This window comes from Perognathus longimembris, chromosome 1 (genome assembly GCF_023159225.1).
Source record: "Perognathus longimembris pacificus isolate PPM17 chromosome 1, ASM2315922v1, whole genome shotgun sequence".
NCBI lineage: Eukaryota > Metazoa > Chordata > Mammalia > Rodentia > Heteromyidae > Perognathus > Perognathus longimembris.
In genome coordinates this window covers 10,936,294-10,960,376 of record NC_063161.1, presented here as the reverse complement: position 1 = coordinate 10,960,376, position 24,083 = coordinate 10,936,294, and the positions used below count along the sequence as shown (strand labels likewise).

General features: G+C 47.9%; 1 protein-coding gene across 1 annotated transcript in view; it reads right to left on the bottom strand.

Annotated features, from left to right (window-relative positions):
- Syn3 (synapsin III) overlaps window positions 1–24,083 on the bottom strand; it is a 370,475-nt gene that overhangs the window by 19,879 nt on the left and 326,513 nt on the right. Inside the window, exons 8-9 of the mRNA XM_048356384.1 lie at window positions 4,319–4,461; window positions 270–344 (exon numbers count right to left, since the gene is read on the bottom strand). Of these exons, the coding sequence (XP_048212341.1) occupies window positions 270–344; window positions 4,319–4,461 (218 nt within the window). The remainder of the gene's footprint in view (window positions 1–269; window positions 345–4,318; window positions 4,462–24,083) is intronic.

The window sequence follows — 24,083 nt, the reverse complement described above, 5'->3', positions numbered from 1 at the left end:
GAGCAAAAAAGAAGCTCAGGGACAGTGCTCAGGCCCTGAGTTCAAGGCCCAGGACTGGCTAAAAAGAAAAGCGTCTCCACTTCAATATGGGCCTCATAAGTTGTTGTGGACAGTCAGGTGGAGCAAATCCTGCGAAGTGCCTGTGGTAGGGAATGCTGGAGGGAGGGTGGGGTCGGGGTGGGGGTGGGTTCTTCCCAGAGCTTCGTCTGGCCCCTCTCCTAGCTCTCACTCCCACAGGTGCTGCTCCCTGCAGGTTCTTCGTTTCTTACCTCTCTGTCATGGCTACCTGCTCCAGCATGGCCGAGCCTGTGTTGGCTTTCCAGTTTCCAGAGATGGAGGTTCTCCTGCATCAGAACAGACAGCACAGAGGGCGTTAGGTGCTCCCGACGGACAGACCGGCTTTCCCTCTTTGCTTGGGCTGTTAGGGACTCTGATTTGAATATCTCTGTGTGTGTGTGTGTGTGTGTGTGTGTGTGTGTGTGTGTGTGTGTGTGTGTAAACACAAGTACATGTCTTTCTAAGAAAGAAAACCAAGCATATAAGAGCTGAGAACAACGGTGGCCACCAGGAGCCATAATTCCTCAGAGGCACCGCACCCTGGATGAGCTTATGTCAGTTCAGTGGGTTTGGCTCAGCTCAATGGGAGTTAATTCAGATGCTCAACAGGCCACCCCGTGTCTAGCCTAGGGAGAGTCTGAGCGTACAGAGACGCACGTGCTTGCTTCCAACCAGAGGGCAGGAGCCGTCGTTAGCAGTGAGGCATACAAGCTCTGAAGAGCAGAATCAGTAAATGGAACCCCAGAAGGCGGCCATTGGAGGATGAGCAAGATCTGGATGGTGGTGAGAGAAGGGGGGTACTGACCTCAGTCACCTCTGCCTTAGGTAGCTGGGTCCCAGCTTTTTCCTAGCAATATAGCCATGGGCAACATCTCCACACCTGTTTTTCCTTGCTGGTAACATGGGAATAACTGGTGGCTGGGGTGACCTTGCAGGGGACTGTGAGAACGAAAGGAAATATTCCCATAAATCTCTTAGCACAGTGGAAGCTCCTGTTATTTTCAGGAAGAGGCTGGATAAGGAAAGAAGGCATTCCAAAGGCCATCGTGGCAGGAATACAAGCCAGATTGCGTTTCTCCCAAGAGCAGAATGAGAGTGGAAGCTGATGTTCGAAGAATGTTCTCTCCATCTAGGACATGGGTCTAAAGGCTTTCTTTATTAAAAAAGAAACTGGCTCACTTCAGCTTCACCAAGGCCAACGTGATGACATGGTTATTATACTTGCCTAATGGCCGAAGCCATGAACCCATGTCTTATACAACTTTACCTTCTCAACCCTGACTCTCTCCAATGGCAGAGCCCATTGCAGGTAGAGATGGGGTAGAGGTAGAGACGGGGATTTGCCTGTAGCTTGCACGGCATGCAGCCACCAGCATGTAGGGAGGAAATGGAGATGGTGACCAGCTTATCTACCCAGGTTATAAGTTGCCAAAGCCTTTTGGAGCTGATAGAGGGAAATACCATCAGCTGGGTGGTGGCTTATGAATAATAGGAATTTATTCCTCGCGATTCTGGAGGCTGGGACACCCCTGACCAAGGTGTTTGAAAGCTTTACTGTCTGCTGAAAGCCCATTTTCTGGTTCACAGATGGTGCCTTCTTGCTGCTTCCTTGTGTAGAAGAGGCAAGGTTTCCCCTTCCACTCCCTGAACCTCTTTGTCAGAGCACTGAACCTATCCTTCAAGCCTTTCCCCTCCATAATCGAATCCCTTCCCCAAACCTCCTGATACCATCAATTCTTGAACTTAATATGCCTAGGAGTGAAATATGGAGAAGTGACTATGGATGTAGGTGTACGTACGTGGGTAAGGATCTGTGTCTGCTAAGGGAATCTAACAATGGGTCAGGATGTGGGCCAGAGGTGGTAGAGTGGTTCAGGGTAGAAAGGACTCTTCTGAGGTCTGACTTGCACCCCTGCCCTTGGATGAGGACCAGCCCAGGGTCCAGGAAACTCTTAGCAGATGACAAAGTAGAGCTGTCAGGCCAGAGAGGCTCAGCCTGATGAATGCAGCAATGAGGTCAGCCTTAAGAAACTGGGACAAGGTGTTGTCAATGTCAAGTGGATCTCTAACAATAAAGGAGGAGGGAAATGATATCATGGTGGACGGATGATGGAAGCCTCAGGGTTTCACTGAGTTGCCTCACTGAAATGGACTATAACTCAGAGGGGACAGAGGAGACAATCTTATCCCTCTGAGGACATCGGGGAGCAGTGACTGTTCTGGCCTCCCTTGCAAGGTGGAGCCGGATTATCTCTTCAGAACCAGTTCCATCTCTTTCCTAGGACCATTTCCTTCTTGGTCAATCACTTCTGTTTCCTCCAGAGTCCCAGACAAAGGAAGAGTGTAGTTGCTGCCACAGAGATCGAGTGAGCCTTAAAGGACTAAAATTACCACCTGGCTCTTTACACAAAAGGTTTGCTGAGCCCTGGCTTACCTTAAGCCACCTTAAGCAGGTGGTTCAAAAGCAACCATAGGTAACACAGACAGCAGCAGATATGCATGGCTGAGGTCAACACCATTTCCTGTATGGTGTCAGGTAGCAGCTAGGTTGGGCCTGTGAACTGTGGCTTGCTGACCCAAACCTAGGGTACAAGTTACACTACACAAAAGCATATGGACAGACAGACAGACTTTTCAACCCATGGACATCCTCAAATATTGACCCAGTGCTCCCTCTGTGCTTATCAACCAGACAACATTTTTTTTTTTTTTTTTTTTTGGCCAGTCCTGGGCCTTGGACTCAGGGCCTGAGCACTGTCCCTGGCTTCTTCCCGCTCAAGGCTAGCACTCTGCCACTTGAGCCACAGCGCCGCTTCTGGCTGTTTTCTGTATATGTGGTGCTGGGGAATCGAACCTAGGGCCTCGTGTATCCGAGGCAGGCACTCTTGCCACTAGGCTATATCCCCAGCCCAGACAACATTTTGATCTCTGGGATCTCATTGACACAAAAGGAACAAACAACCATGTTTCAAAGTGAGAGACAGAGAGGCTGGAGAACGGAATAGACTTCTCTTAAGTCCCAGTCCTCTTGCCTAGCTTGGAATCCTGCTGAAGCTTATCCTTTGAGCCTTGTTGGGCATCATCCTTTTGCTAAAGTACCTTGGGGTACAGGTAAGCTGTTTTTATCTGCTGGCATTCATTCCTTTTCCTTTAGATGCAGTACCAGCCTTTCCCCCGTGAATGACCTGCCCACAGTGCATGCCTTCCAAACTGGTTTTGTCTCTTTACTTGTTGGTCAGTGACCACTCTCTCCATGGAATCACAACAGGGAGATAAACACTGAGGGGGGTTCCTTGCCCAGTGTGAGTGTGTGTGTGTGTGTGTGTGTGTGTGTGTGCAATGATGACGATTGTTTGTGGCCACTCCAGATTCCTGAAGCTATTTTGGATCTTAGTGTGTCGGAAATAGGTAATTTGGTGTTTTTAAAATGTTCAGATGACCTATAATTTTCTAATAAATTCTCTGACAAAACAAACACACATACTAGCTATGGTGGCACACACAAGAAAACACTAAAACCCAAATCCTGTTAGTCAGATGTGGGTTCTGTTGCTTGCAGCTAGAGAAACCCGATCTGGCTTCCTGACAGGGTTTTATTGGTTCTAGAGATGCTCCTTTGCGGTCTACAACCTGGAGTTGTCTCTTCAGCCATATAGATTGGGCCACATTGGGGAAAAAAACATCCCAAATGCTCAGCAAGCCATTCAAACACCTCCTTGACTCACCCCCAAACTTTTTTTTTTTTTTTTTTGCCAGTCCTGGGCCTTGGACTCAGGGCCTGAGCACTGTCCCTGGCTTCTTTTTGCCCAAGGCTAGCTGTCACTTACTCTGTCACTTGAGCCACAGCGTCACTTGAGCCACAGTGCCACTTCTGGCCGTTTGCTAAATATGTGGTGCTGGGGAATCAAACCCAGGGTTTCATGTAAACGAGGCAAGCACTCTTTGCCACTAGGCCATATTCCCAGCCACCCCCCCCGTCCCAATTTCCTTCAGTCTTGACTTTCAACAGGACTCCTGTAAATAGGCCAAACCTCTTTCTTTCTCTGGGGTGTGGTCCTTGCTTGGGTAGAGAGATCCACCCTGGGATCAGCTGTGCCAACCCACGAGCCCCAGCTGCACTGAAGGGTAGGAGAGGGCAGGGGGGAGAGGCATGATGTTGCGGGGTGGGCGACTGCTCTGTGTGGGGGAGGCAGTGTAGGACGAGCCCTCTACCCACTCATCCATCTTCCTCAGCACCCTACGTCCTGCCCCTTGGACTCACATGTATGCCTTGTAATTGCTTCCGATTTTCTGGATGCGGATGTCATACTTGGAGTCGATGAAGGCCTCCGTGGTGGCGTAGGTTTTGGCCATGGCCACCACACTGGTGATGTCCTGGTAGTCATGCTGGTTTTCAACTTTGATCTGTGTGGGAGGAAGAAGGCCGTGAGTGCCAGTCACCCATTTAGACTCCATGGGGCTCCCGCTGCCCCGGGCTCCATGTAGAGATCTCCTGCCTAGCAGTGGGGTGGATGCAGACCGAGCCCAAACCATCTTGGTGGGCAGCTCCACTGGGGAGCCAGGAGCCCTCTGGAGAGGAGGTGAATGTGGAAGGACTTGGGAAGATGGTCTCTTAGGATCAGAGAGACAGAGACTGCAGGGTGTTGGGGAGGGGCCCCATGTTCAGTCTAGATGCAGCCGCAGGGCGGGCAGGAAGATGGAGAGTGCTAGATGGAGTGAGTGGGGTGTAGATAGCTCTAATCAGAAGCTCCAATGTAATCCTCAAGGCTTCAGGAAGCTGCTAGGAAGGGGGAAAGGAATTTAAAGGAGAAAGTGGCTTTATTATTATTATTTTTTAAATTTTTGGTGCTGATCTTAGGGCTTGAACTCAGGGCCTTGCATTCTCACTTGACCTTTTTTCATTCAAGGCTAGCATTCTACCACTGGAGCCATAACTCCACTTCTGGTTTTTCGGTGGTTAATTGGAGATAAAGAGTCTTGTGGACTTTTCTTGCCTGGGCTGGCTTCCAATGGTGATTCTCTGACCTCAGCCTCCTGAATAGCTAGGATTACAGGCGTGAGCCACCAGTGATTGGTGTGATGTGTGGTTTTGAAAGATCATTCAACAGTTGTGCAGAGAGCCGAACAGCCGTGCAGAGAAATGAATGGAAGCGTGTGGTGGGAGGTTACAAAGAGTCCTGTTAGAAAGGAGAAAGCGTGTGGTGCTTGCATGGTGTGTGTGCGTGCAGAGTGTGCATGCAAGTAGTGTGTGTGTAGGGCTTGTGGGAGATGTTCGTGTGTGTGGAGTGTGGTGCGCGTGCTATGTCTGCATGTGTGTGATATATGCTGCATGGTTGGTTGTGACGTGTTCTCTTTGTGTTAGCGACGTGGTGTGGTTTTCTGTGTATGCTGGGTGTTGTAGGCGGCACTAGTGTGTACATACAGTGTTTATGTGTTCATGTGTGTGCATTCAATAGACAGACTAGCTTTGCTGGTTTAGAGGCCTGGGAGAGAAACTCAGCCCTGGGCTGTGGCCAGGAACACAAGGTCACCACCTGGGATCAGGAGGGGACATGGGGGAGGGGGAGAGAAGGCCGAGGCTCTATGATAGTGATCTCAAGTCAGCCACGGTAGAGGCCTGGGGGTGTGGCCAGCTGGGTGGGCTGCTCTCCCCCACTGGCTGGCATGCTGGCCATGTGACCACATTACAACCAATAGGGTATCAGCAGAGGAGAGAGGCATGACCTTCCAGAAGGGGTGGGGCTTACTTCCCTTCAAGAAAGCTTTTCTTTGACAGAGTGAATTCTCCAGGCCATGCCTGGGCTGGATGTTGCTCTGTCAGAGGGTTATGACTTGTGTTAGGAGTCCGTGTAAACCTGAGGGAGCCTGGGATTCCGGAGGCAGGGCAGGTGGGCTGCGGTCCGGTGGGAAGAAACCATGGGACTCTAGCCAGGGATGGAAGGTGGGGAAAGAGGTCAGCGAATTGGTCTCTGGTCCAAGCAGGGTGCTTTGGCACTAGCTTTATTTACTTGATGGAAGTCTCCAAGAGTTCATGAAGACAAAAACAGAACACAGGAAGTCCTAAATGAGCTGTGAGTAGAGATGACCCACGTGCTGTCCTGAGCAGCTAGGAGTGACCACCAGGAAGTCACTACGAAGCCATAGCCTCAGGCCCACTCTCTGCCTCCTTCCTGTCTCCTCTCCTCTCATCCTTCTCACTATTCCTCTCCCTACCCATCTTTCCTCTTCTCTCAATTGATTTTTAAAGACTTCTGAATAAATACACACACAGAAACATATATATATATATATTCAGAAGTCTTTAAAGTCCTGGGATGTGTACATATATACGTATGTATATCTATATAAATATATAGATATACATACATATATACATATAGATATATATGTATACACACATTGTGTATACATATATGTATACATATATACATACATATATGTACAAGTCCCAGGGGAATATATATATATATATATATATATATATATATATATATATATATATTTCTCTCTGTTTGTTCCCCCTTACCTCTTTTTTTGGTGTGTCACTAAGTACTGAATCCAGGGCTTTGTATAAAATCGCTAAGTATCCCACCATTAAGCCATACTTCCACCTCTAGGAACCAAAATTTTTTTGTCTTGGTGGGGCTTGAACTTGTGGTCTGGGCACTGTCCCTGAGCTGTTTTGCTCAAGGCTAGCATTACCACTTTGAGCCATGGTGCTACTTCTAGTTTTCTGGTTGTTAGTTGGAGATGAGTCTCATGGTCTTTCCTGTCCAGGCTGTCTCTCAGTCACGATCCTCAGATCTCAGCCTCTTGAGTACCTAGGATTACAGGTATAAGCCAGCAGTGCCCAACTCAAGAGTAAATGTAAGAGAAAAGGAGATACAATTGGAAAATTAAGGAAATTAAGTTAAATTTCTATTATCTAAAGTTTGAATTCAAAATGTTAGTAAGAACTTATGGTTCAGCTTCTCCTACAATATTTACATATTCTGTGCACATTCACCAAAAAGATCCAGAAACACTGGGTAAAAAACAAAACAGAAAACCTGCTGGGCGCTGGTAGCACACGCCCATAATCCTAACTATGCAGAAAACAGATCTGAAGATCATAATTTGAAGCCAGCCCAGGTAGAAAAGTCTGTGAGACTCTTATCTCCAATTTACTATTTCAAGTTGTGGCTCAAGTGGTAGAGTGATAACCTTGAGCCAAAAAAGCTCAGGGACAGTGTCCAGACCCTGAGTACAAGTCCCAGGACTAGCACTCCCCTCCAAAAAAAAAAAGCAAAAGCAATAATTGCTGTCCATCAGAAATTACAATGACTCTGAAGGGAAGCAGGCTCCTTGGGGGTTGGGGATGGCAGAACACAGGATGAGGCAGGAATTATGTGTGCGATTTTTTGTCTTGGTAGAAAGAGGGAAGGCGGCATGTGAAGATCATGAACGAACTTGAAACAGACAGCGATGAGATCATTTGCGCATCAGAAAATAGTGACGGCAACGGATTGGAGTATTTCAGATTGTTCATGATCCCTGCTCCTTTGGAGATGGTTTAAGACACCATCTCATTCCTCCAAAAAATGGGTCAAGAAAAGATGACAAATGCTCTTCACTTCTGATGCATTGCAGCCCGCCACGTGTAGAAGGGCACGACAATGTCATCCATCATCCATCCATCCTATGTGGTAATGAATGGAGCGTCCAGACCACTGGGGAAGGGAAGGGAGTCTCTGGAGCAGGCAGACATACCTGAACTCACACGCCAGTGCTGACATCACAGGATGGCGACCTCACACAGGTCTGTGCCTGCAGAGAGGATGCAGGATGCCCATCTCCACCATCGGGGGCATCCTTGCCGTGTCCGATTCTGAACCGGATTACGTCTCAGAATCCACACACCCATTCACCCAGGGAAAAAGTTTCAAAATAATCGTTCCCAGTAGGTCTGGCTGTGGGCCTTTACATATCTCAGAATGTCCACGCTCATTTTCAAAAGATCTCACCCTTTTCTTTGCTGGCAGTGGGGCTTGATCTTAGGACCTAGCATTTGCTAGCCTGGTGGTCTAACTACTTAAAGCCATGCTCCCAACCTAGCTTTTTGCTAGTTGTTTTGGTAATCAGAGTCTCTGGACTTTACTGTCTGGGCTGGCTTTGAACAGTAATCCTCTGGAGCTCAGCCTCCTGAGTAGCAGTTTGAGCCACTGGCACCTGGCAAGTAACTGTGTGAGTGTGTGTGTGTGTGTGTGTGTGTGTGTGTGTGAGAGAGAGAGAGAGAGAGAGAGAGAGAGAGAGAGAGTGAGAGAGAGAGCGAGCGAGCACTAACCACGTGCCAGGACCCTCTTAGGCAGTTCACATGCATTATCTCATTTATTCTTCAAAAACAACCTGGGAGGCTTCGAGCCATTATATCCCCAGTCACGTCCTGTCTTTGTAAACAACTATAAAACTTGGGGTGGGGGAGGGAATCTGAAACAATGGTTTGTAGGCAATAGAAATAGGCAAGGCTGCCAGGCCTACAAAGGCGGGCAGGGCAGGGGGGGGGTGGGGAGGAAGATTCAGGAGGTGAGGGGAATTGCACGCTGTCCTGGCCCCCTTTCCAAACTCCGATATCATTGCCCTCTGACCTCCCACCTCTGCCCTCTGCCCTCTGCCCTCCTGAGCACACTCACCAGCTTCCTGGCACTCCCTGAGCAACCCTGACTCTTTCCTGTCTGTGGCCATACAGCACATACAGCGCATATAGCATTGGTCCCCGGCTTCTTGTTTAGCGCATGGCTGGCTCTTTCTCACCCTTCCTTCCTGATTTAAATGTCACAACTTCAGAAGGTTTCTCTGGTACGGCCAACAAACATTCTTCTCTCATTGAACAGCCTGTTCTTCTACCTGAGTTTCGAACAGCACATTACTTTGTCTCCACTCGTTAGTGTTCCTCTCTTTCTCTCACCCATTTATCCCCAGGGCTAGGCAGTTGGTGCGCCACTGAGTAGCTGTTTGCAGAGGGAGGGAAGCAAGGGCTGACCCCCACCCCTCCAGGAGGGGGGCGTTGACGGAGGGAGATTTTCTCCTCCATCTTTACAAATATATTACAAAGATCTGAGGAGGTTTCAGGAGGATTTGGGACTTATAGACAGCATTCCTCCTCCTCATTCAATCCTCCCATAGCTGAGAAAGCACTCGCAGATCAAGTTCAAAGGTCATCTAGGAGCCACAGGAGTGATTGGTGAGAGGATGTGTTCAAAACCTCATGATCTGTCCTCCAGGTGATGAGGGCAATGCTTCTTTCTCCCGTCTTCTCCCTTTCCTCTCCTTCTCTTTCCCCCCCATTTACCTTCATCTGGCTTCCCCCCCTTCAAGTGCTCTGATGGTGGGAGCACCCTGGGGCAGGCTCCAAGCCTCTTCCTGGAAGGAGAAGGGTCTACCAGCCAAACTCCACAGCCAAAGCACCCCCCCCCCCCCCCAGCTATAGTTGCGGCCCTGATGATTCAACCCTAGGGTCCCTCGGCCAAGGCAGCCTGTGCCAGGAGACCCCGCTACGGCTGGGACTCCAATGACTCATGGGGCAGGCTGCCTGCCACCCCTTGAATCACCCACTCCACCTCTGGCTGCAGTAGGAGGCTGAGGAGGCCCGGGTGGGACACGGGGCTGGGACCATGTGACTCAGCCTGTGAATCAATGATAATGAAGAGGAGGATAATTACAATAACAGTGATAGATGGTGACATCTGCCTTTAACCAGGGCCTTTCAGTGCCAGGTGCTCATTTACCAGCCTATAGTAACCCGTGTAGCTTACCTTCGTCACCACCCCACGAGATAAGTAGTACATGAAGAACTGGGGGGCGGGGAGGGGGTTGAATGGTTATGGAATTAGCTAGGGGACTCAACAGCTTATGCCCGGAAGAGCTGAGATTCTGAAGACACTCTAGCCGGACACTAAAACCTGACACTAAACCCCAGTCGCCAGTCATTCATTCTACTATTTAATTAATGAATGTATTTAGCTGGTCTTGGGGCTTGAACTCTGGGTCTGTGTGTCATCCCTGAACTTCTTTTGCCTCTATACCACTTGAGTCACAGCGCCACTTCCAGTTTTTTTCTGTGACTAGAGTCTCACAGACATTCTTGCTAGAGACAGCCCAGAAGGGGCTTAGCACACAGAGGTGACCGTTGCTTGCACAGGAAGGCAGGGGCTAGGACTGTTTGGAAAGGCTGGGGAAGGAGCAGGATTTTATTGGGGGGGGAATTAATTGCTCAATTGTGTCTCTCTCAGGCCCTTGACGATTGGTCTAATGCAGCAGGACAGCCCGGACCTCCCTTTGACTTGGCTGACCATGTTTTGGTTTACTCTGAGCTAGATGTTACTTCAGTATCAGAACATTTGTTCGCATGTTAGTTTTCTATTCTCACCTTTCATCCCAAACCTAAATTTGGCCCCTCTCCTTTTTTTTAAAAAAAAACCTTTTGGATTCCTTCCACTGTTCATTGCCATGGTGCGTATTTTAATATAGAAACCCTTTGAGCACCTAATCATGAAGATATTGAAGATAAGAGGTGCTTGTTTCCTCCAGCCCCAAAGCATGCAAAAGGGTACAGTTAAGTGACTGCCTTGTAAAGGCAGTCTCTTCCAGAGACTCACAGACTTTCCTGCCTGGGCTGGCTTTGAACTCCGATCCTCAGATCTCAGCCACAGCCCCCCACCCCACCTCCCAGTAGCTAGGATGACAGATATGAACCCCACCAGTGTCTGGCCCAGAAGGACTTCAGAAGGATTTCAATGGCACTTCCTCTGAGACAGATAACGAGGGGGACTGCTCAGTGTCCTGAACTCCCTCATGTTCTGTAAAATGTGCAGGATTGAACACCCCCTGTTTACGTTATGAAAGCAAAATAAGGCTAGGAGTGTAGCTCACTAGAGAAGCATGCGACTTTCACGTGTGCCACCCAGGGTTTGATTCCCAGCTCTGCAAGTTAAAAAAAAGTAAATGGAGTTGAAGAGCGTGGCCTTGGAAGTCAGACCGCCTGCTTTGAATCCCGATCCCCCAAATACCAGAGTGAGGGGTTGGCTGGGCCACGTGATCATGCACAATTCCAGACCTTTCTACGGTGGAGTCATGTTAGCACCAGAGCAGGAAGCTTTCACAAAGCCTCCTCCAGAGAGAGCATGCGCTGAATGAGTCCATGAGGGTCCAGAAGGAAGGGAGGTGGACCGGCTGACCTTGCACTAGGGGGTTGCGGCTGGGGTCCCTGTGAGGGCACCAAGTGTGTGCGTGGTCCCGATGTTCGCTTGCGTGGAGTCTACTGTTCACCAGGTGATGGGGTTCAGGTGTGCAGTACTTAGAGGAGGCCACATTGGGAGGACAAAGCAGAGAAGCACGAAGAGCAGAGGGGCCAGGCGTGTGTCAGGAGCACTGGTGGGAGGGGTACGTGCTGTGGGGACCCCGAATGGTTGATGGACGAGCACGACAGTCTCTTAGGGTTTCGCTTGGGAATGACGAGGAATCACTGTGGGTTTCAAGGCAGAGCTGGCTGACATATCCAGTTCTGAGTTTTGGACTCACTCAGTAGCCAGTGTAGGGGGTGGTTGGGGACCAGTTCTGAGGCAGGGGTGTGTGGGGGTGGGGGTGGGGTGGGGAGGTTATCCTGGCAATTTGGATTCAACTCCTGTCCTGGGCCCAAGAGCCTATGCTAAAAATGAGCTGGGTACTGCTGGCTTATACCTGTAATCCTAGCTATTCAAGAGACAGATCTGAGGATAGCAGTTCGAAGCCAGCCTGGATAGGAAAGTCTGCATGACTCTTAACTCCAATTAAACACCAAAAAAGCTAGCAGCAGAGCAGTAGCTAAGGTAGTAGAATTCTTATCCATGATCCAGAAAAAAGTAATCAAGGGGCAGTATCCAGGCCCTGAGTTCGTCTCAAGACTGCACACAGGTGGACACTTTCACCCCCATATAACCACCCCCTCCCACATACATATACATCAAAATGGAGTCACTTAAGCCAACATGTCACACGGCCAAGCTGAAGCTGTTTATCTCACTTTTGAGAAATAAGCTTCCCAAATGGGCCAGTTTCTATTCACATAACGAAGTTCCCTCTTCTACTCTACATGAGAACAGTAACGGGAAGCAACTTGATGTTAATCAACCCAGCCTCCAGTGAGACTCCTGTATGCTGAGAGTCAGCCCTGCCCTAGGACAGATGAGGAAACCGAGGCCCAGAGGGTTGGAACAATGTCTTCCAGACCGCACAGCTAGCATGGAAGGGAAAAAGCTGACTTCAGAGTGCCCAGCCACAAACCAAGGGTGTTTTTCTGAAACCACGCAGACTTTAGTGAATTTTTTCCATATGCCAGGCATTATTCTAAGGCCATGCAGCTAACGAATGGCTGAGGGTGAAACCCAGACAGTAAGCCTAGCTACTCAGGAGGCTGAGATCTGAGGATTGTGGTTCCAAGGTAGCTCAGGCAGAACAGTCTGTGAGACTTAAACAACCCTAGGTGCTGGAAAAAGAGGATCAATCTCTTACATTGCTTTAATTCCCTTCACCTGGAGAAGAAAGTAACTGCAAAGTGAAGGGCTGAACTTGCTGACCACCATTTATATTGGTCATATTCATCCCCAACCTTTTTTCTTTTACCCTCATTCCAATCTTTACTACCACGCTGCTGCTTCTCCCCACTTTTGAGGTTTTTTTTTCTTCTTGGCCTCCTATGGTTTTGTGTACTCAAAAAGTTCTGTAGCCAGAACTTCAAACTGATAGGCTAAAGGGAGATGCCTGTGAAGACCCCAATTTCCCTCCCAGTTTCTTCAGAAATTCTATTTCTCTTTTCAGGCTAGAGGGAGAGTTCTTCGAAGATCCCATCCCCCCCCCATTTCCTTGAAAATTCTATTTTTCCTTTTAAGTATCTTAAGAGACATAGAATCAGAGGTTCCTTCCGCCAGCAGAGAGCCTAACCCATTTTTTCCCTAACCTAACAGTCTTTCATCTTCCCCTGGCATTTTCTGAGGAGCTGAGAATTTTTACAAGGCAAACATCGACCGTAGAAAGACTTGCAACAGATAGAGTCAAGGAAGATATAGAGCTATCGAGGTGCTGTACCACCTTTTATTGCTAACATCCCACTTGTCCTTGCTCCGATTGGTAGATTTACAATCACAGCTTCCTTAGCTACAGGTGTTTGCTTACCTGTCCCAGAAAGTTCTACTTGTAACAGAAATTCTTTTTTTTTTTTTTTTTTTTTTTTGGCCAGTCCTGGGCCTTGGACTCAGGGCCTGAGCACTGTCCCTGGCTTCTTCCCGCTCAAGGCTAGCACTCTGCCACTTGAGCCACAGCGCCGCTTCTGGCCGTTTTCTGTATATGTGGTGCTGGGGAATCGAACCTAGGGCCTCGTGTATCCGAGGCAGGCACTCTTGCCACTAGGCTATATCCCCAGCCCAGAAATTCTTAATTAAGGTATAATTAAGGAGAAGCCAGCAAAGGAGGAACCTTTTAAACAAACAATTCCTACTCAGTTGGCACTCTTACTGTAGACACTTGACACTTGTTCAGCTTCTAGAGAAACAATTCTTATCACAAAACATGGCTTAACCATAAAGCGTCTTGTAGGATAGCTGTAGCTCTTTACTTGGTGGTACTTATGTCAAGCAACTACTTGGAAAGGAAGACTCGAATGTCTAAATTTCCCCTACTTTTAGCTTATAATCTTTGCTGCAAAATGAGTCTGCACTGCAAAACAAGCAAGAAGCTTAATGCTTAGCTACCAAAGATCCCTTAAATAAGAAACAGGTGTTGGTTGAGGAACATTTCGTTCAGTATCTGAACAAGATCTCTTGTGCAAAGAATACAGCAACCACCTGGAGTCATTACTACCATGACCATCGCTAAAGAGGTAACTATACACCTTAATAACCAACCCACGGAAACGCTTTTCTCTCAAGAAGACATCCTGGGAGGGGGAATAGAAGTCATACAGTGAGACTCTGATCTTCAATTAGCCGGCAAAAAGCCAGGGAGAATAAAGTTCATACAAGACTCTTATCTCTAATTAGCTAGGAAAAAGCCAGAAGTGAAGGCGTGGCTCCAGTGGTAGAGTGCCAGCCTTGTGTGGAAAAATGAGAGCATGAGGTCAGGCTCCAGTTATCATATGAAAAAAAGAAAGGAAGGGAGTTAGGTAGGGAGGGAAGAAGGAAGGAAGGAAGGAAGGAAGGAGGGAAGGAAGGAAGGAAGGACATGCTAGGGTACTGTGTGGAATTGCATGGGGGATCATCTTGATTACAGGTGGAGAGCAGATGAGAACAGCTAAAGCATGATAGTCATTAAAACCATAGTGAGAGCTATCATTGTATCATTATTATAACTTCAAGTTGTTACTAATACATTTTATAGTCCTAAATTATAAGTCTTGAAAAGATAAGGTTTCTATCGAGCTACAATAAAAGAACTAGATAAAAATATGTTCCAAGTAGCATATTTTATTTAACCTGATAGACCCCCAAAATGTTACTTTGATAGGAGGGATGAGTGTTCTCTGAGTGTTGTATGGTATGGAGGGGAGGGGGTGGAATTAGAGTTTCCAGCAATTCTTTATTTTGTAAAGAACTAGAAGAGAAGAACTTCAAGGCTCCCCAAACAGAGAAATGATCAATGCTTCAGGAGATGGAAATGCTAATTACCCTGAATGGATCTCTATACATGAGATATACAGATTAAATGATCACATAAAGAAGTTTGATTTTTAAAAAAAATATTATTTTACTATATTTATTTAATTGGTAGTCTATAGTTCCCTTACACTGTATATCACTTTTTTTCTTTTTTTTAAGTTTTAATTTGTATGTGTTTTATTGTTATTATAAAGATGGGTTACAGGCAAATAAAAGCGTTAGGCTCTGAGTCGAAGCAAAGCTCCAGTATCCCCTTTCAGGAAACTTAGCCGACAAGGTTCGACAGTGGAATGGGCAAACTCGGTGAAGACTTACTTATTCTCTTAAGAGCTGAGTGAGTCTTGAACATGTGATCGTGTTGAAAAGGCATTTCTAGGCACGAAGGCCTCTCTCCTAGGCCTTCTCAGGAGGCCTTTTGAACAGGGGCCCTGATAAAGGAATGCCAGCCTCAGCAATGGCCAGCCCCAGTCTTGCTCATGCGATGATTCTGAGGTCCATTTGACCCTCCTCCTTCCATCCTGCTTTTGGGGAGGGGGTGGGAGATGTTGCCGACTTCCTCCAAAAATCTCTCAGGAGGGTTTGTGGATCTAGACAAAGATAGTCAGTGAAGGAGAAGCAAGCAAAGGGTCCTTCCTGCTGTGTGTGTGTGTGTGTGTGTGTGTGTGTGTGTGTGTGTGATTGTGCTGAGGTTAGCAAAAGCCAGAGTTTGTTTTTTAAAGTGAAAATGTTAGTTTTAGAATCTTCCTGGTCCAGCTGCCTTGCAGGATGGAAGGGGCAGGGCCTGGGAGGGAGAGGAGGGGACAGGGTGGTGCTAGAACAGAGCACTCTGGGAGCCTGCTGCCTACAAAGCCTGTGGTGACACGAAGACCAACTCAGAAGCACCTCAGTGTGGGAATGGCCATCAGTCAGCTGAGTCTTCCAGAAGATGAGGCATGGGACACAGAAGGATGGCCAGGTGACTTGTTCAGGGCTATCCAGGGGCCAGGAACAATGGGCTTCAAGTCTGTTCAGCTCTGGACCAGGGATGGGGGTGGGGACCAATTTGTCTCTCCCAGTGAGCCACACAGTCCATGTATTAATAGCCACAGGATGATTCAGAGGCGTACAAACCACTTGATGTGTTCACAGATGTGTGTCTCAGTGTATGTTAAGGAAATCGACATGGCCCATGAAACTCATCATGTAGCTGAGTGCAATGGTACATGCCTGGAGTCAGCGCTATTCAGGAGGTTGACGCAGGAGGATCACTTGAGCCACAAGGCCAACCTGGGTAATAGAGGAAGACCCCATCTCAGAAAGCAAAATCATACCCCAGACTCATACCTATGGTGTGGTCCATTACTGTTATCTTTTGGTGGTGTTGGGGATGGAACCCAGGGCCTCTCACATGCTAGGTAAGCACTCTGCCACTGAGCGACCTTCACTTAGATGACTGTGAAGTGTCATCATGGGAGAGCAGGTCAGAGAAGGCTTTACAGGAAAAAGCACAGCCTTCTAGCAGAGTCTTAGAGGATGTGTCTCAAGTAGAGACCCCTTCTCCCCCTACCGAGGTCTGATCTGAACGTGTGTTGTAAAGCCAGTGTAGGAAGAGGGTCTAGTGAGACATCACCCTTCCTGCCCCTGGGGTCACAATGTGGGCCCTTCTGACACAAACTAGCCCCTGACTGGAGTGACTCTAGCTCCTGCTCTCCCCTGGCTCTGCCCCTCCCCACCCTGCCTCCAGCCAATGGCCTGAGGGCCTCTGGAGAGCCATGGTGGTGTTCTCAGAAACACCAACCACAGAGGCACAGTGTTCTCAGCCCACAGGTGGTCATGAATGACTTGGAAAATTCATGAGAGCTGCTTGTTACACGACGGTTAGCTTGAAACCATCTATGATGGAAGGTTTTGTTTAGTTGTTGTTACTGGGTTGGGTTTTTTTTTTTTTTTTTTGGTGATGGTGGTACTGGGATTTAAACTCAGGCCCTTAACCCTTGCTAAACAGTCATCCTACTGCTTGAGTCACACCTCCAGTGCTATTTTTCACTGATTATTATTATTTTTTGGATAGAGTCTTGCTTCTTGCCCAGGTATATACCTGAGCTTCCATCTGCTTTCTTTAGGCTTCCTGTGGTGGCTGGGGTAACAGACATGTGCCAGCTTCTATCCGTGGAGATGGGAATCTTCTGGACTTTTCTGCTGGTCTGGCCTGGGACCACCATCCTCCCAATCGCAGCCTCCCAATAGCTTGGAATAACAGGCAAGTGCCACCGTGCCCAGCTATGAGTTCAGACGGGGCCTCATGAGCTTTTGTCATGTCTGGGTTGGCCTCCAACGGCTATCTTGCCATTCTCCGCAGGCCACTGGCTTGAAGGTGGTTTATGGCAATGGCCTTTCAGTGTAACATGGAAGGATTTGAAATGTGGCACAGATGCCTGATGATCACTGTGTGAAGATAACACTCGGTAGTAAAGCATCCCTAAAAGACCCCGAGTTGCCTGGAGGATCCCTATTGGCTCAGCCCTCAGCGAGCTTCTCCTTTCCTCTTGGCTTATTTGGACAGTCAGCTGGGGTCATAGGACAAGGGGTCCTATGGGGTCCCAAGGCCCTAGGGTTTTCTCTACCCCTGCTATCCAAGGATTCAGGGTACAAAGGGGAGACGGGACTAAGGCTGATAGAAGATAGAGTCAATCAGAGGATTCCATCATTCTCTCACTTTCTCTTTTATCTTTCTCTCATGATAGGGGTTGAACCCATGGCCTCATGCATGCTAGGCAAGTCTTCTACTACTTGAGCAAAACCCCTAGCCTTTTGGCTGCTTCTTCGTCTTTTTTTGAATTAGGGGTCTTGTTAACTTTTTCCAGGCTGGCCTTGAATGGAAGATTTTCCTCCTTCGGCTCACTAGCTGGGATTTTGAGTATCAGCTACTAGACCCAGCTTCCATTGTTCTTTTGATGGGCCCTTAATAATATACTTTGTAATTTACAAGTTATTGAATAAAATTACAGCTAATCCAGTGCTCTTTTTATTCCTGCTGCAATGGTGAGATTGAGCTAGGATTGCATGGGCAAGGAGAGTTCTGTGTGTGGCTCAGCTCAGCTCGCATTGCAGAAAAGGGAACTGAAGCCTAAGTTGGTGCCACTGAAAGGGGAAAGGAAGGGAACAGGAGGATTTATATCAAGTTTCAGACCTCTGGCTTCCCACACAGGGCGGAATACATCCAAATTGTATTATTCAGCAGGGCAAAATACCAACGCCATGCAAGCACCTGAATGAAATCCAGGCCCACATCTATGGCTTTTAATTTTGTTTTGGTTTTGGTCGGTCATAGGACTTGAACTCAGGGCCTGGACACTGTCCCTGAGCTTTTTTTGCTTAAGGCTAGTGCTCTGCCACGTTGAGTCCAGCTCCTCTTTTGGTTTTCTGGTAGTTATTTGGAGATAAAGTCTCACAGACTTTCTTACCCAGCCTGGCTTTGAACTGCTCAGATCTCAGCCTCCTGAGTAGTTAGGATTCTAGGTGTGAGCCACCAGTACCTGGAACGATAGCGTTTAATAGCCCTCTGCGGTACTAGCAAACAGGATCTGGCCTTGCTGTTTCTCCTCTTTCACCTCTGTTCTCAGCCCTCTTCCAGTTCCTAGAATTCCACATGTTTCAATGTGGGTCCTGCCCTACTAGGCCCCCTACTGTCCATAAATCCATTTCTACAGACACACTGCTATCCAGGTTCTTTCTCATTACCTCTGTGTCATTGTCACCCCCTCAAGAATCACCTCCTGCAATCTGCCACCTGGAGCAGTTCCTCTTCTGCTGACCACTTTCCTGCATCACCCTGCATTCTTTCTCTTCATCTCAAATTGTCCTATAGTTTTCTATTCCCCCCCACCCCCAAATAAGAAAAATATCAGCTCTGCTGGAAGCAGGGACTTGGGCTGTTAAAGGCAGTAGCCCTCGTTCCTTGCACAGGGTAGGTGTTGAGGATCTAATTGGCTGAGATGAAGGATGACCACGGTTCCCCAGTATCCTGGACCTAAGGCAGTAGTTGTCCTCAGGGAAGGTCTGGGTGCATGCAAGAGTGGCTGTTGATCTTCTGTCTTCTCCACAGCTCCACTGAGGCCTGTTGTGTATAGTGCGTGTTTTCATTGTTCAAGGGATCAGGAGCAAGGCCAGCTCGCTGATGAGGAGCACTGGGTGGGAAGTAGGACATAATCCCCTTTCCTCTGAAAATGGCAGTTTCAAGAAAGGGACAGAGGCAGAGCAAGCCTTGGTATGGAGGGGAGATAGCAGGTAGAACAGGACAATGACAGACAGACTGCCCTAGGCCTGAGGATGGGGTTTTAGAGAGCCGTGGCTGGATTCTTAGTCCTCAGGAGCTGCCTTGGCCCCCTGCTACTGAGTTATGGGCTAGGGATGCTCTGGCCGATGCTTTTGGCACCAGTGTTTTCTGATCATGGCTTTATACTCAGCATTTGCTCCTGGACTAGCCAGGAAAGCAGCAACCTTGCCCTCTGTAGACTCAGTAAATGGGATTCTGTTTTCACAGCACCGACTTTTGGAACATTCTTCGGTGGTTCCAGACTCTGGGAAAGATAGCACCGGAGGCTCTGCTGATAAAATGATTCTGGGAAGGATAGAGACAGGGAGGTGCTGATAATGAATAGCCCAGCTTTGTTTATTCGGCAAGTGAGAGGAGCTATATCTGAAAAAAAATAAAGTTCCCTTTCTCTCTACAAGCAAAAAAGAACAAACAAACAAACCAAAACCCCCCACAAACTCCTTTCTGGCTGAAGGATCAACAATACAGCTTCCCCCAGAGGGCAGAACAAATGTGAGTTGACTGAGATTAACTCTGTGAAAAGAAACTGAAAATAATTATGGGTGGGTGTGGGCTAAGGCTGGTGAAAGAGTGTGAACAAAGGCATTCACAAGGCTTCATTAGAAGGCCAAAAAGAAGGGGCAGGAGAACCCCAGACGGGGCGTACCCATGTCTATATACATCAAAGCATCTGTACGTACAGATGTATGTGCAGTTTCCTCCTCTACTTCCCCGTAGTGGAAAGAAGACAATAGCAATTGGTAGTATGGCTTGTTTCTAGGCAATCACCATATGCCAACCTGCAAGCTGTTTTGGCAAGTGCCTACTGGAGCCCAATACCATTATTCTTCTGGTCAACTTGGATTCTACGGCCATTCATTTTCTCTTCCGTAAGATGTAATCAGATTCTTCATCCTAGAACTATGACAACCACAAAAAGACAATGCATCTGAAGCCCTAAGCACAGGGCCCATACCTAGTATGTGTTCAAGAAATGTTTGTGCTTATAGCTAGTTTCCATGGGTTACTTCACATTCCTGCCTCAAGTCTGCTGCTTCGGATTTCGTGATGTGATCATGGAAGCATCACGGTGCTGGCTTTCTTTTCCTGCCTGTCACCCAGCCTCCTCGTTCTCTGAGTGCTCCCTTTCCTGGGTTCCTGGATGGCTTCCTTTTTGTTTGTTGTTTTGGTTCCTTCCCGGCTCAACCCCTTACTGTCTCTTCTCAGAATGGCTGTTTAGTTCCTCACGAGTCTTGGGGCTCTAATCGCCACCTCTTCACCTCTTTTTCTCGCCTTCATTCTTCCACTGTGGCCAGGGAGCCCTTTCTCCCACAGAAATGCAGCCCCAACCATTCTTTGCTTACTATGCACTTGGGTGTCTTTCTCTTTACTAGCCCCATGTTCTAGAAAGAAGCACGCAATGCACCTGGTACTCATGATGGGCTCTCTGCTCTTCCTGGTCTCATTCCAGCCCGAAATGTCCCCATACTGGCTTCCCACTGGTGTCATGGGGAGGGGGGGTAAATTGTGCCAGTGACTAGGTCTTCTTCCAGTCAATCACATCAAGGCCTTGGAGTCAGATGCCCTAAGGTTCAATAAAAGTACCAAGAGATGCTCTTTTGACTCTTTACACACGAGTGTTGGTTTCTACTGTGATTTTTGGAGACACAGTAGAGTTGCCCCTCTCATGGAAGCTTTCCCTGGAACCTCCTTGAAGGACTCCTGCTCCCAGCCCCCACCATCTTCTTCTATGATGCTTTAATTAATTATAGGTTCAATACCCTCTCATCCAAAGAAATCCCAAAGCTGAGATTTTCTAATACACCGAGTAGAAGAAATTCCACAGCACAAAGCCTTGTTTCTATGCACAAAATCATGAAAACATATTATAAAAAAATTACCTTCATGCTGCATGTCTACCCACTGCTGCAGATGACACAAAGGTGAATTTTATGTTTTGACTTGGGTTCCCCTTCCCTAGAGATCTCATTATGAAGACACAAAATGCAGGCTGAACAGGCCTTAACTGGAAAATCTGAAACCCAAAATGCTCCCGAATCTGAAGCTTTCTGACTCTAAGTTGTATATGACTTCCTGTGCAGGCATATCAAAATACTGCGTAAGCTGGAGGATCGTGGTTTGTAGGGGACGGCTATGCCTTTAAGACCTGGGGTGGCTCTAGCCACTCCCACCTCCTTCTGGGTTCAACTGGAAGAGAAGCCATGGTGAGCATGTGTGTCAGGATGGCGCTGGCTGAGCCAGAGGCGGAGCCAAGAGGTCTCCGCCTCTGCAGGAAGTTCTGTGACATCACCATGATGGACATGCTCGTTAGCCTATCGTTGGCACCTGGCCAGTCCCTCTCCTTTGCGCGTCACTGCTCGTATAAGTGTATTTGCCCTCTCCCTTATTAAACCAGAACACTCCTTGAGGGTTCTCCGGGACCCCACGCGCCCGTGTCTTCCTTGGGGAGAATGGGGAGGGGGCAGGGCGTCCCGCGACCACACGCTGATCAAGGCTGCGGGTGGCCTTCGCTCCCGCAGTCAATCCCTACTGGCCAGGGGATGCGTTGAGGGCGATAGAGGACCACATGGGAGAGGCCCAGGACCTCCACGCAGACGGAGGTAGAGCTAAGCTTGGCAGTGGTTCGAAGCCAGCCAGGGCAGGGAAGTCTGTGAGACTCTTATCTCCAATAAAACCACCAGAAAAAAAGGAAGTGGCGCCGTGGCTGGTAGAGCACTAGCCTTGAATGCAAAACTTTAGGGATAGTTCCCAGGCCCTGAGTTCAAGCCCTTTGACCAACAATGACAACAACAAAAATATGGCGTAGGCTGGGTGCTGGTAGCTCACATCTGTAACTCTACTACTCAGGAAGCCAAGATCTGCGGATCATGGTTCGAAGCCAGCCTGGGCAGGAAAAGCCCATGAAATTTATCTCCAATTAGCCACCAAAAAAGCCTGAAGTGAAGCTGTGGTTCAAATGATAGAGGACTAGCCTTGGGCACAAAAGCTCAGGGACAGGGGCCAGGCCCTGAGTTCAAGCCCCCAGACCAGAATACACACATAGTGTAAAATTACCATCAGACTATAAGCATAAAGTGTATATGAGGCAAATGAATTTCACATTCAGACTTGGTTCCCTCCCCAAGATAACTCATTGTGAACACATAACTATTCTCAAATCTCTGAAAACTAGGATGCTTATCCCAAACATTTTGGGTCATGGCTACTCAAGCTGGATTTTTCTATCTCCAGCGGAAAAGAATCCTGCATGTCATGTTTGCGCACTTCCGCACATTAACTGCCCCCTTACACTGATGCAGCTTGTATCCCCAGAGCTTGGTGCTGTCTGCACACTTCTCATGTGTCTGTCTGCTGCAGGTTTACTGCTGTCCTCCTGATCCTGGGATACTGTCTGTGTGATCTTTCCCCACCCGCCTCCACCTTTCTCCCTCCTCATCTCTAATGCTCCATTCTACTCAGGGCCTGAGGGCCCTTCCTGTCATGCTCTTCCTTTAGCTTCCTCTGCTCAGTCTTTCCTTCCTTGGAAGAAGGCTTATCCAATCACACCCATACATCCTCCCTTCTTTTCCTTTCTTACCACTGACAGACAAGTTTGTGTATTCTTTATCATTTGTCTCTCCTCCCACAGAATGTAAGCACCCTGGGGGAAGAAAACCTTAGTTGTTGTCTTCAGTGTTGTCTCTCCAGTGCTGGAAAGAGTGGCCTGGCATGTAGAAAACAATCCCTAAATAGTTTGTGAATAAAGGAGTGAATAGGCACGATTGCTCTCTAGTAAAACAGGATTTTTCAAACTAAGTTTAAAGCCGGGTGCTGGGGACCCATGCCCATAATCCTAGCTACTTGGGAGTAGCTAGGAGATCTGGAGGGTTGTGGTTTGAAAGCCAGCCAGCCAGGAAAGTCTGTGAGACTCCATCTCCAAAATAACTAGCAAAAAGTTGGTTTGGAGGCCTACTTCCAGTGGCACAGTGCCAAGCAAGCCAAGCAAGCAAGCTTGAGGCTCTGAGTTCAAATGCTGATGGTGTCAAAAACCAACTAAAGAGGCAAAAAAAAAAATAACCCATAAGAGAAGAAAACTATGAGTTTGAAATGAGTCAATTAGTTGAATGGGACACAACTACCTTTTTTTTTTTTTGGTCAGTCCTAGGCTGTGAACTCAGGGCCTGAGCACTGTCCCTGGCTTCTTTTTTGCTCAAGGCTAGCACTCTGCCACTTGAACCACAGTGCCACTTCTGGCCATTTTCTGTATATGTGGTGCTGGGGAATTGAACCCAGGGCCTCATGTATACGAGGCAAGCACTCTTGCCACTAGGCCATATCCCCAGCCCATTTTTTTTTTTTTTTTTTTTTTTTGCCAGTCCTGGGCTTGGACTCAGGGCCTGAGCACTGTCCCTGGCTTCTTTTTGCTCAAGGCTAGCACTCTGCCACTTGAGCCACAGCGCCACTTCTGGCCATTTTCTGTATATGTGGTGCTGGGGAATTGAACCCAGGGCCTCATGTATATGAAGCAGGCACTCTTGCCACTAGGCCATATCCCCAGCCCCACAACTACCATTTTTAAAAACTGAAATACAGGGTAACAGAAGTCAGAATGCCTTGAAACTTAATGTGCATACAGTATCTGGGGAAATTTATACCTTATTGAGGTGCACTTTACAAGTTTTGGGGGAAAAAAACCCCAACATTGCATTAGTCTCAGCAGCAACAACCTTTTCTTATGGCAAGCTGTAAAAACTACTCAAGTGTGACATCACTGTATGAAAACAGCCCTTGATGGTTGTTTGTACACAAATCATGTTACAATAAAACTTTATGAACAAAGGCAGGCATGTGGAGGTTGGGGCTGGCTATGGCTTGGACGGTGTAGCTTTTGCAGCCCTGTAGTGGAGCTATTCCAAGTGTGTATTTGCATCTTATATGTGTGTAAATTTCCCACCAGGAGCTGCATCGCCACACCAGCATCGGACCTGCTGCTTACATATAATGAATATTCATAAGATAGTTGCCAAAATAGTCAATAACGACTCATTGGAACCCCCCCCCCCCTCCTT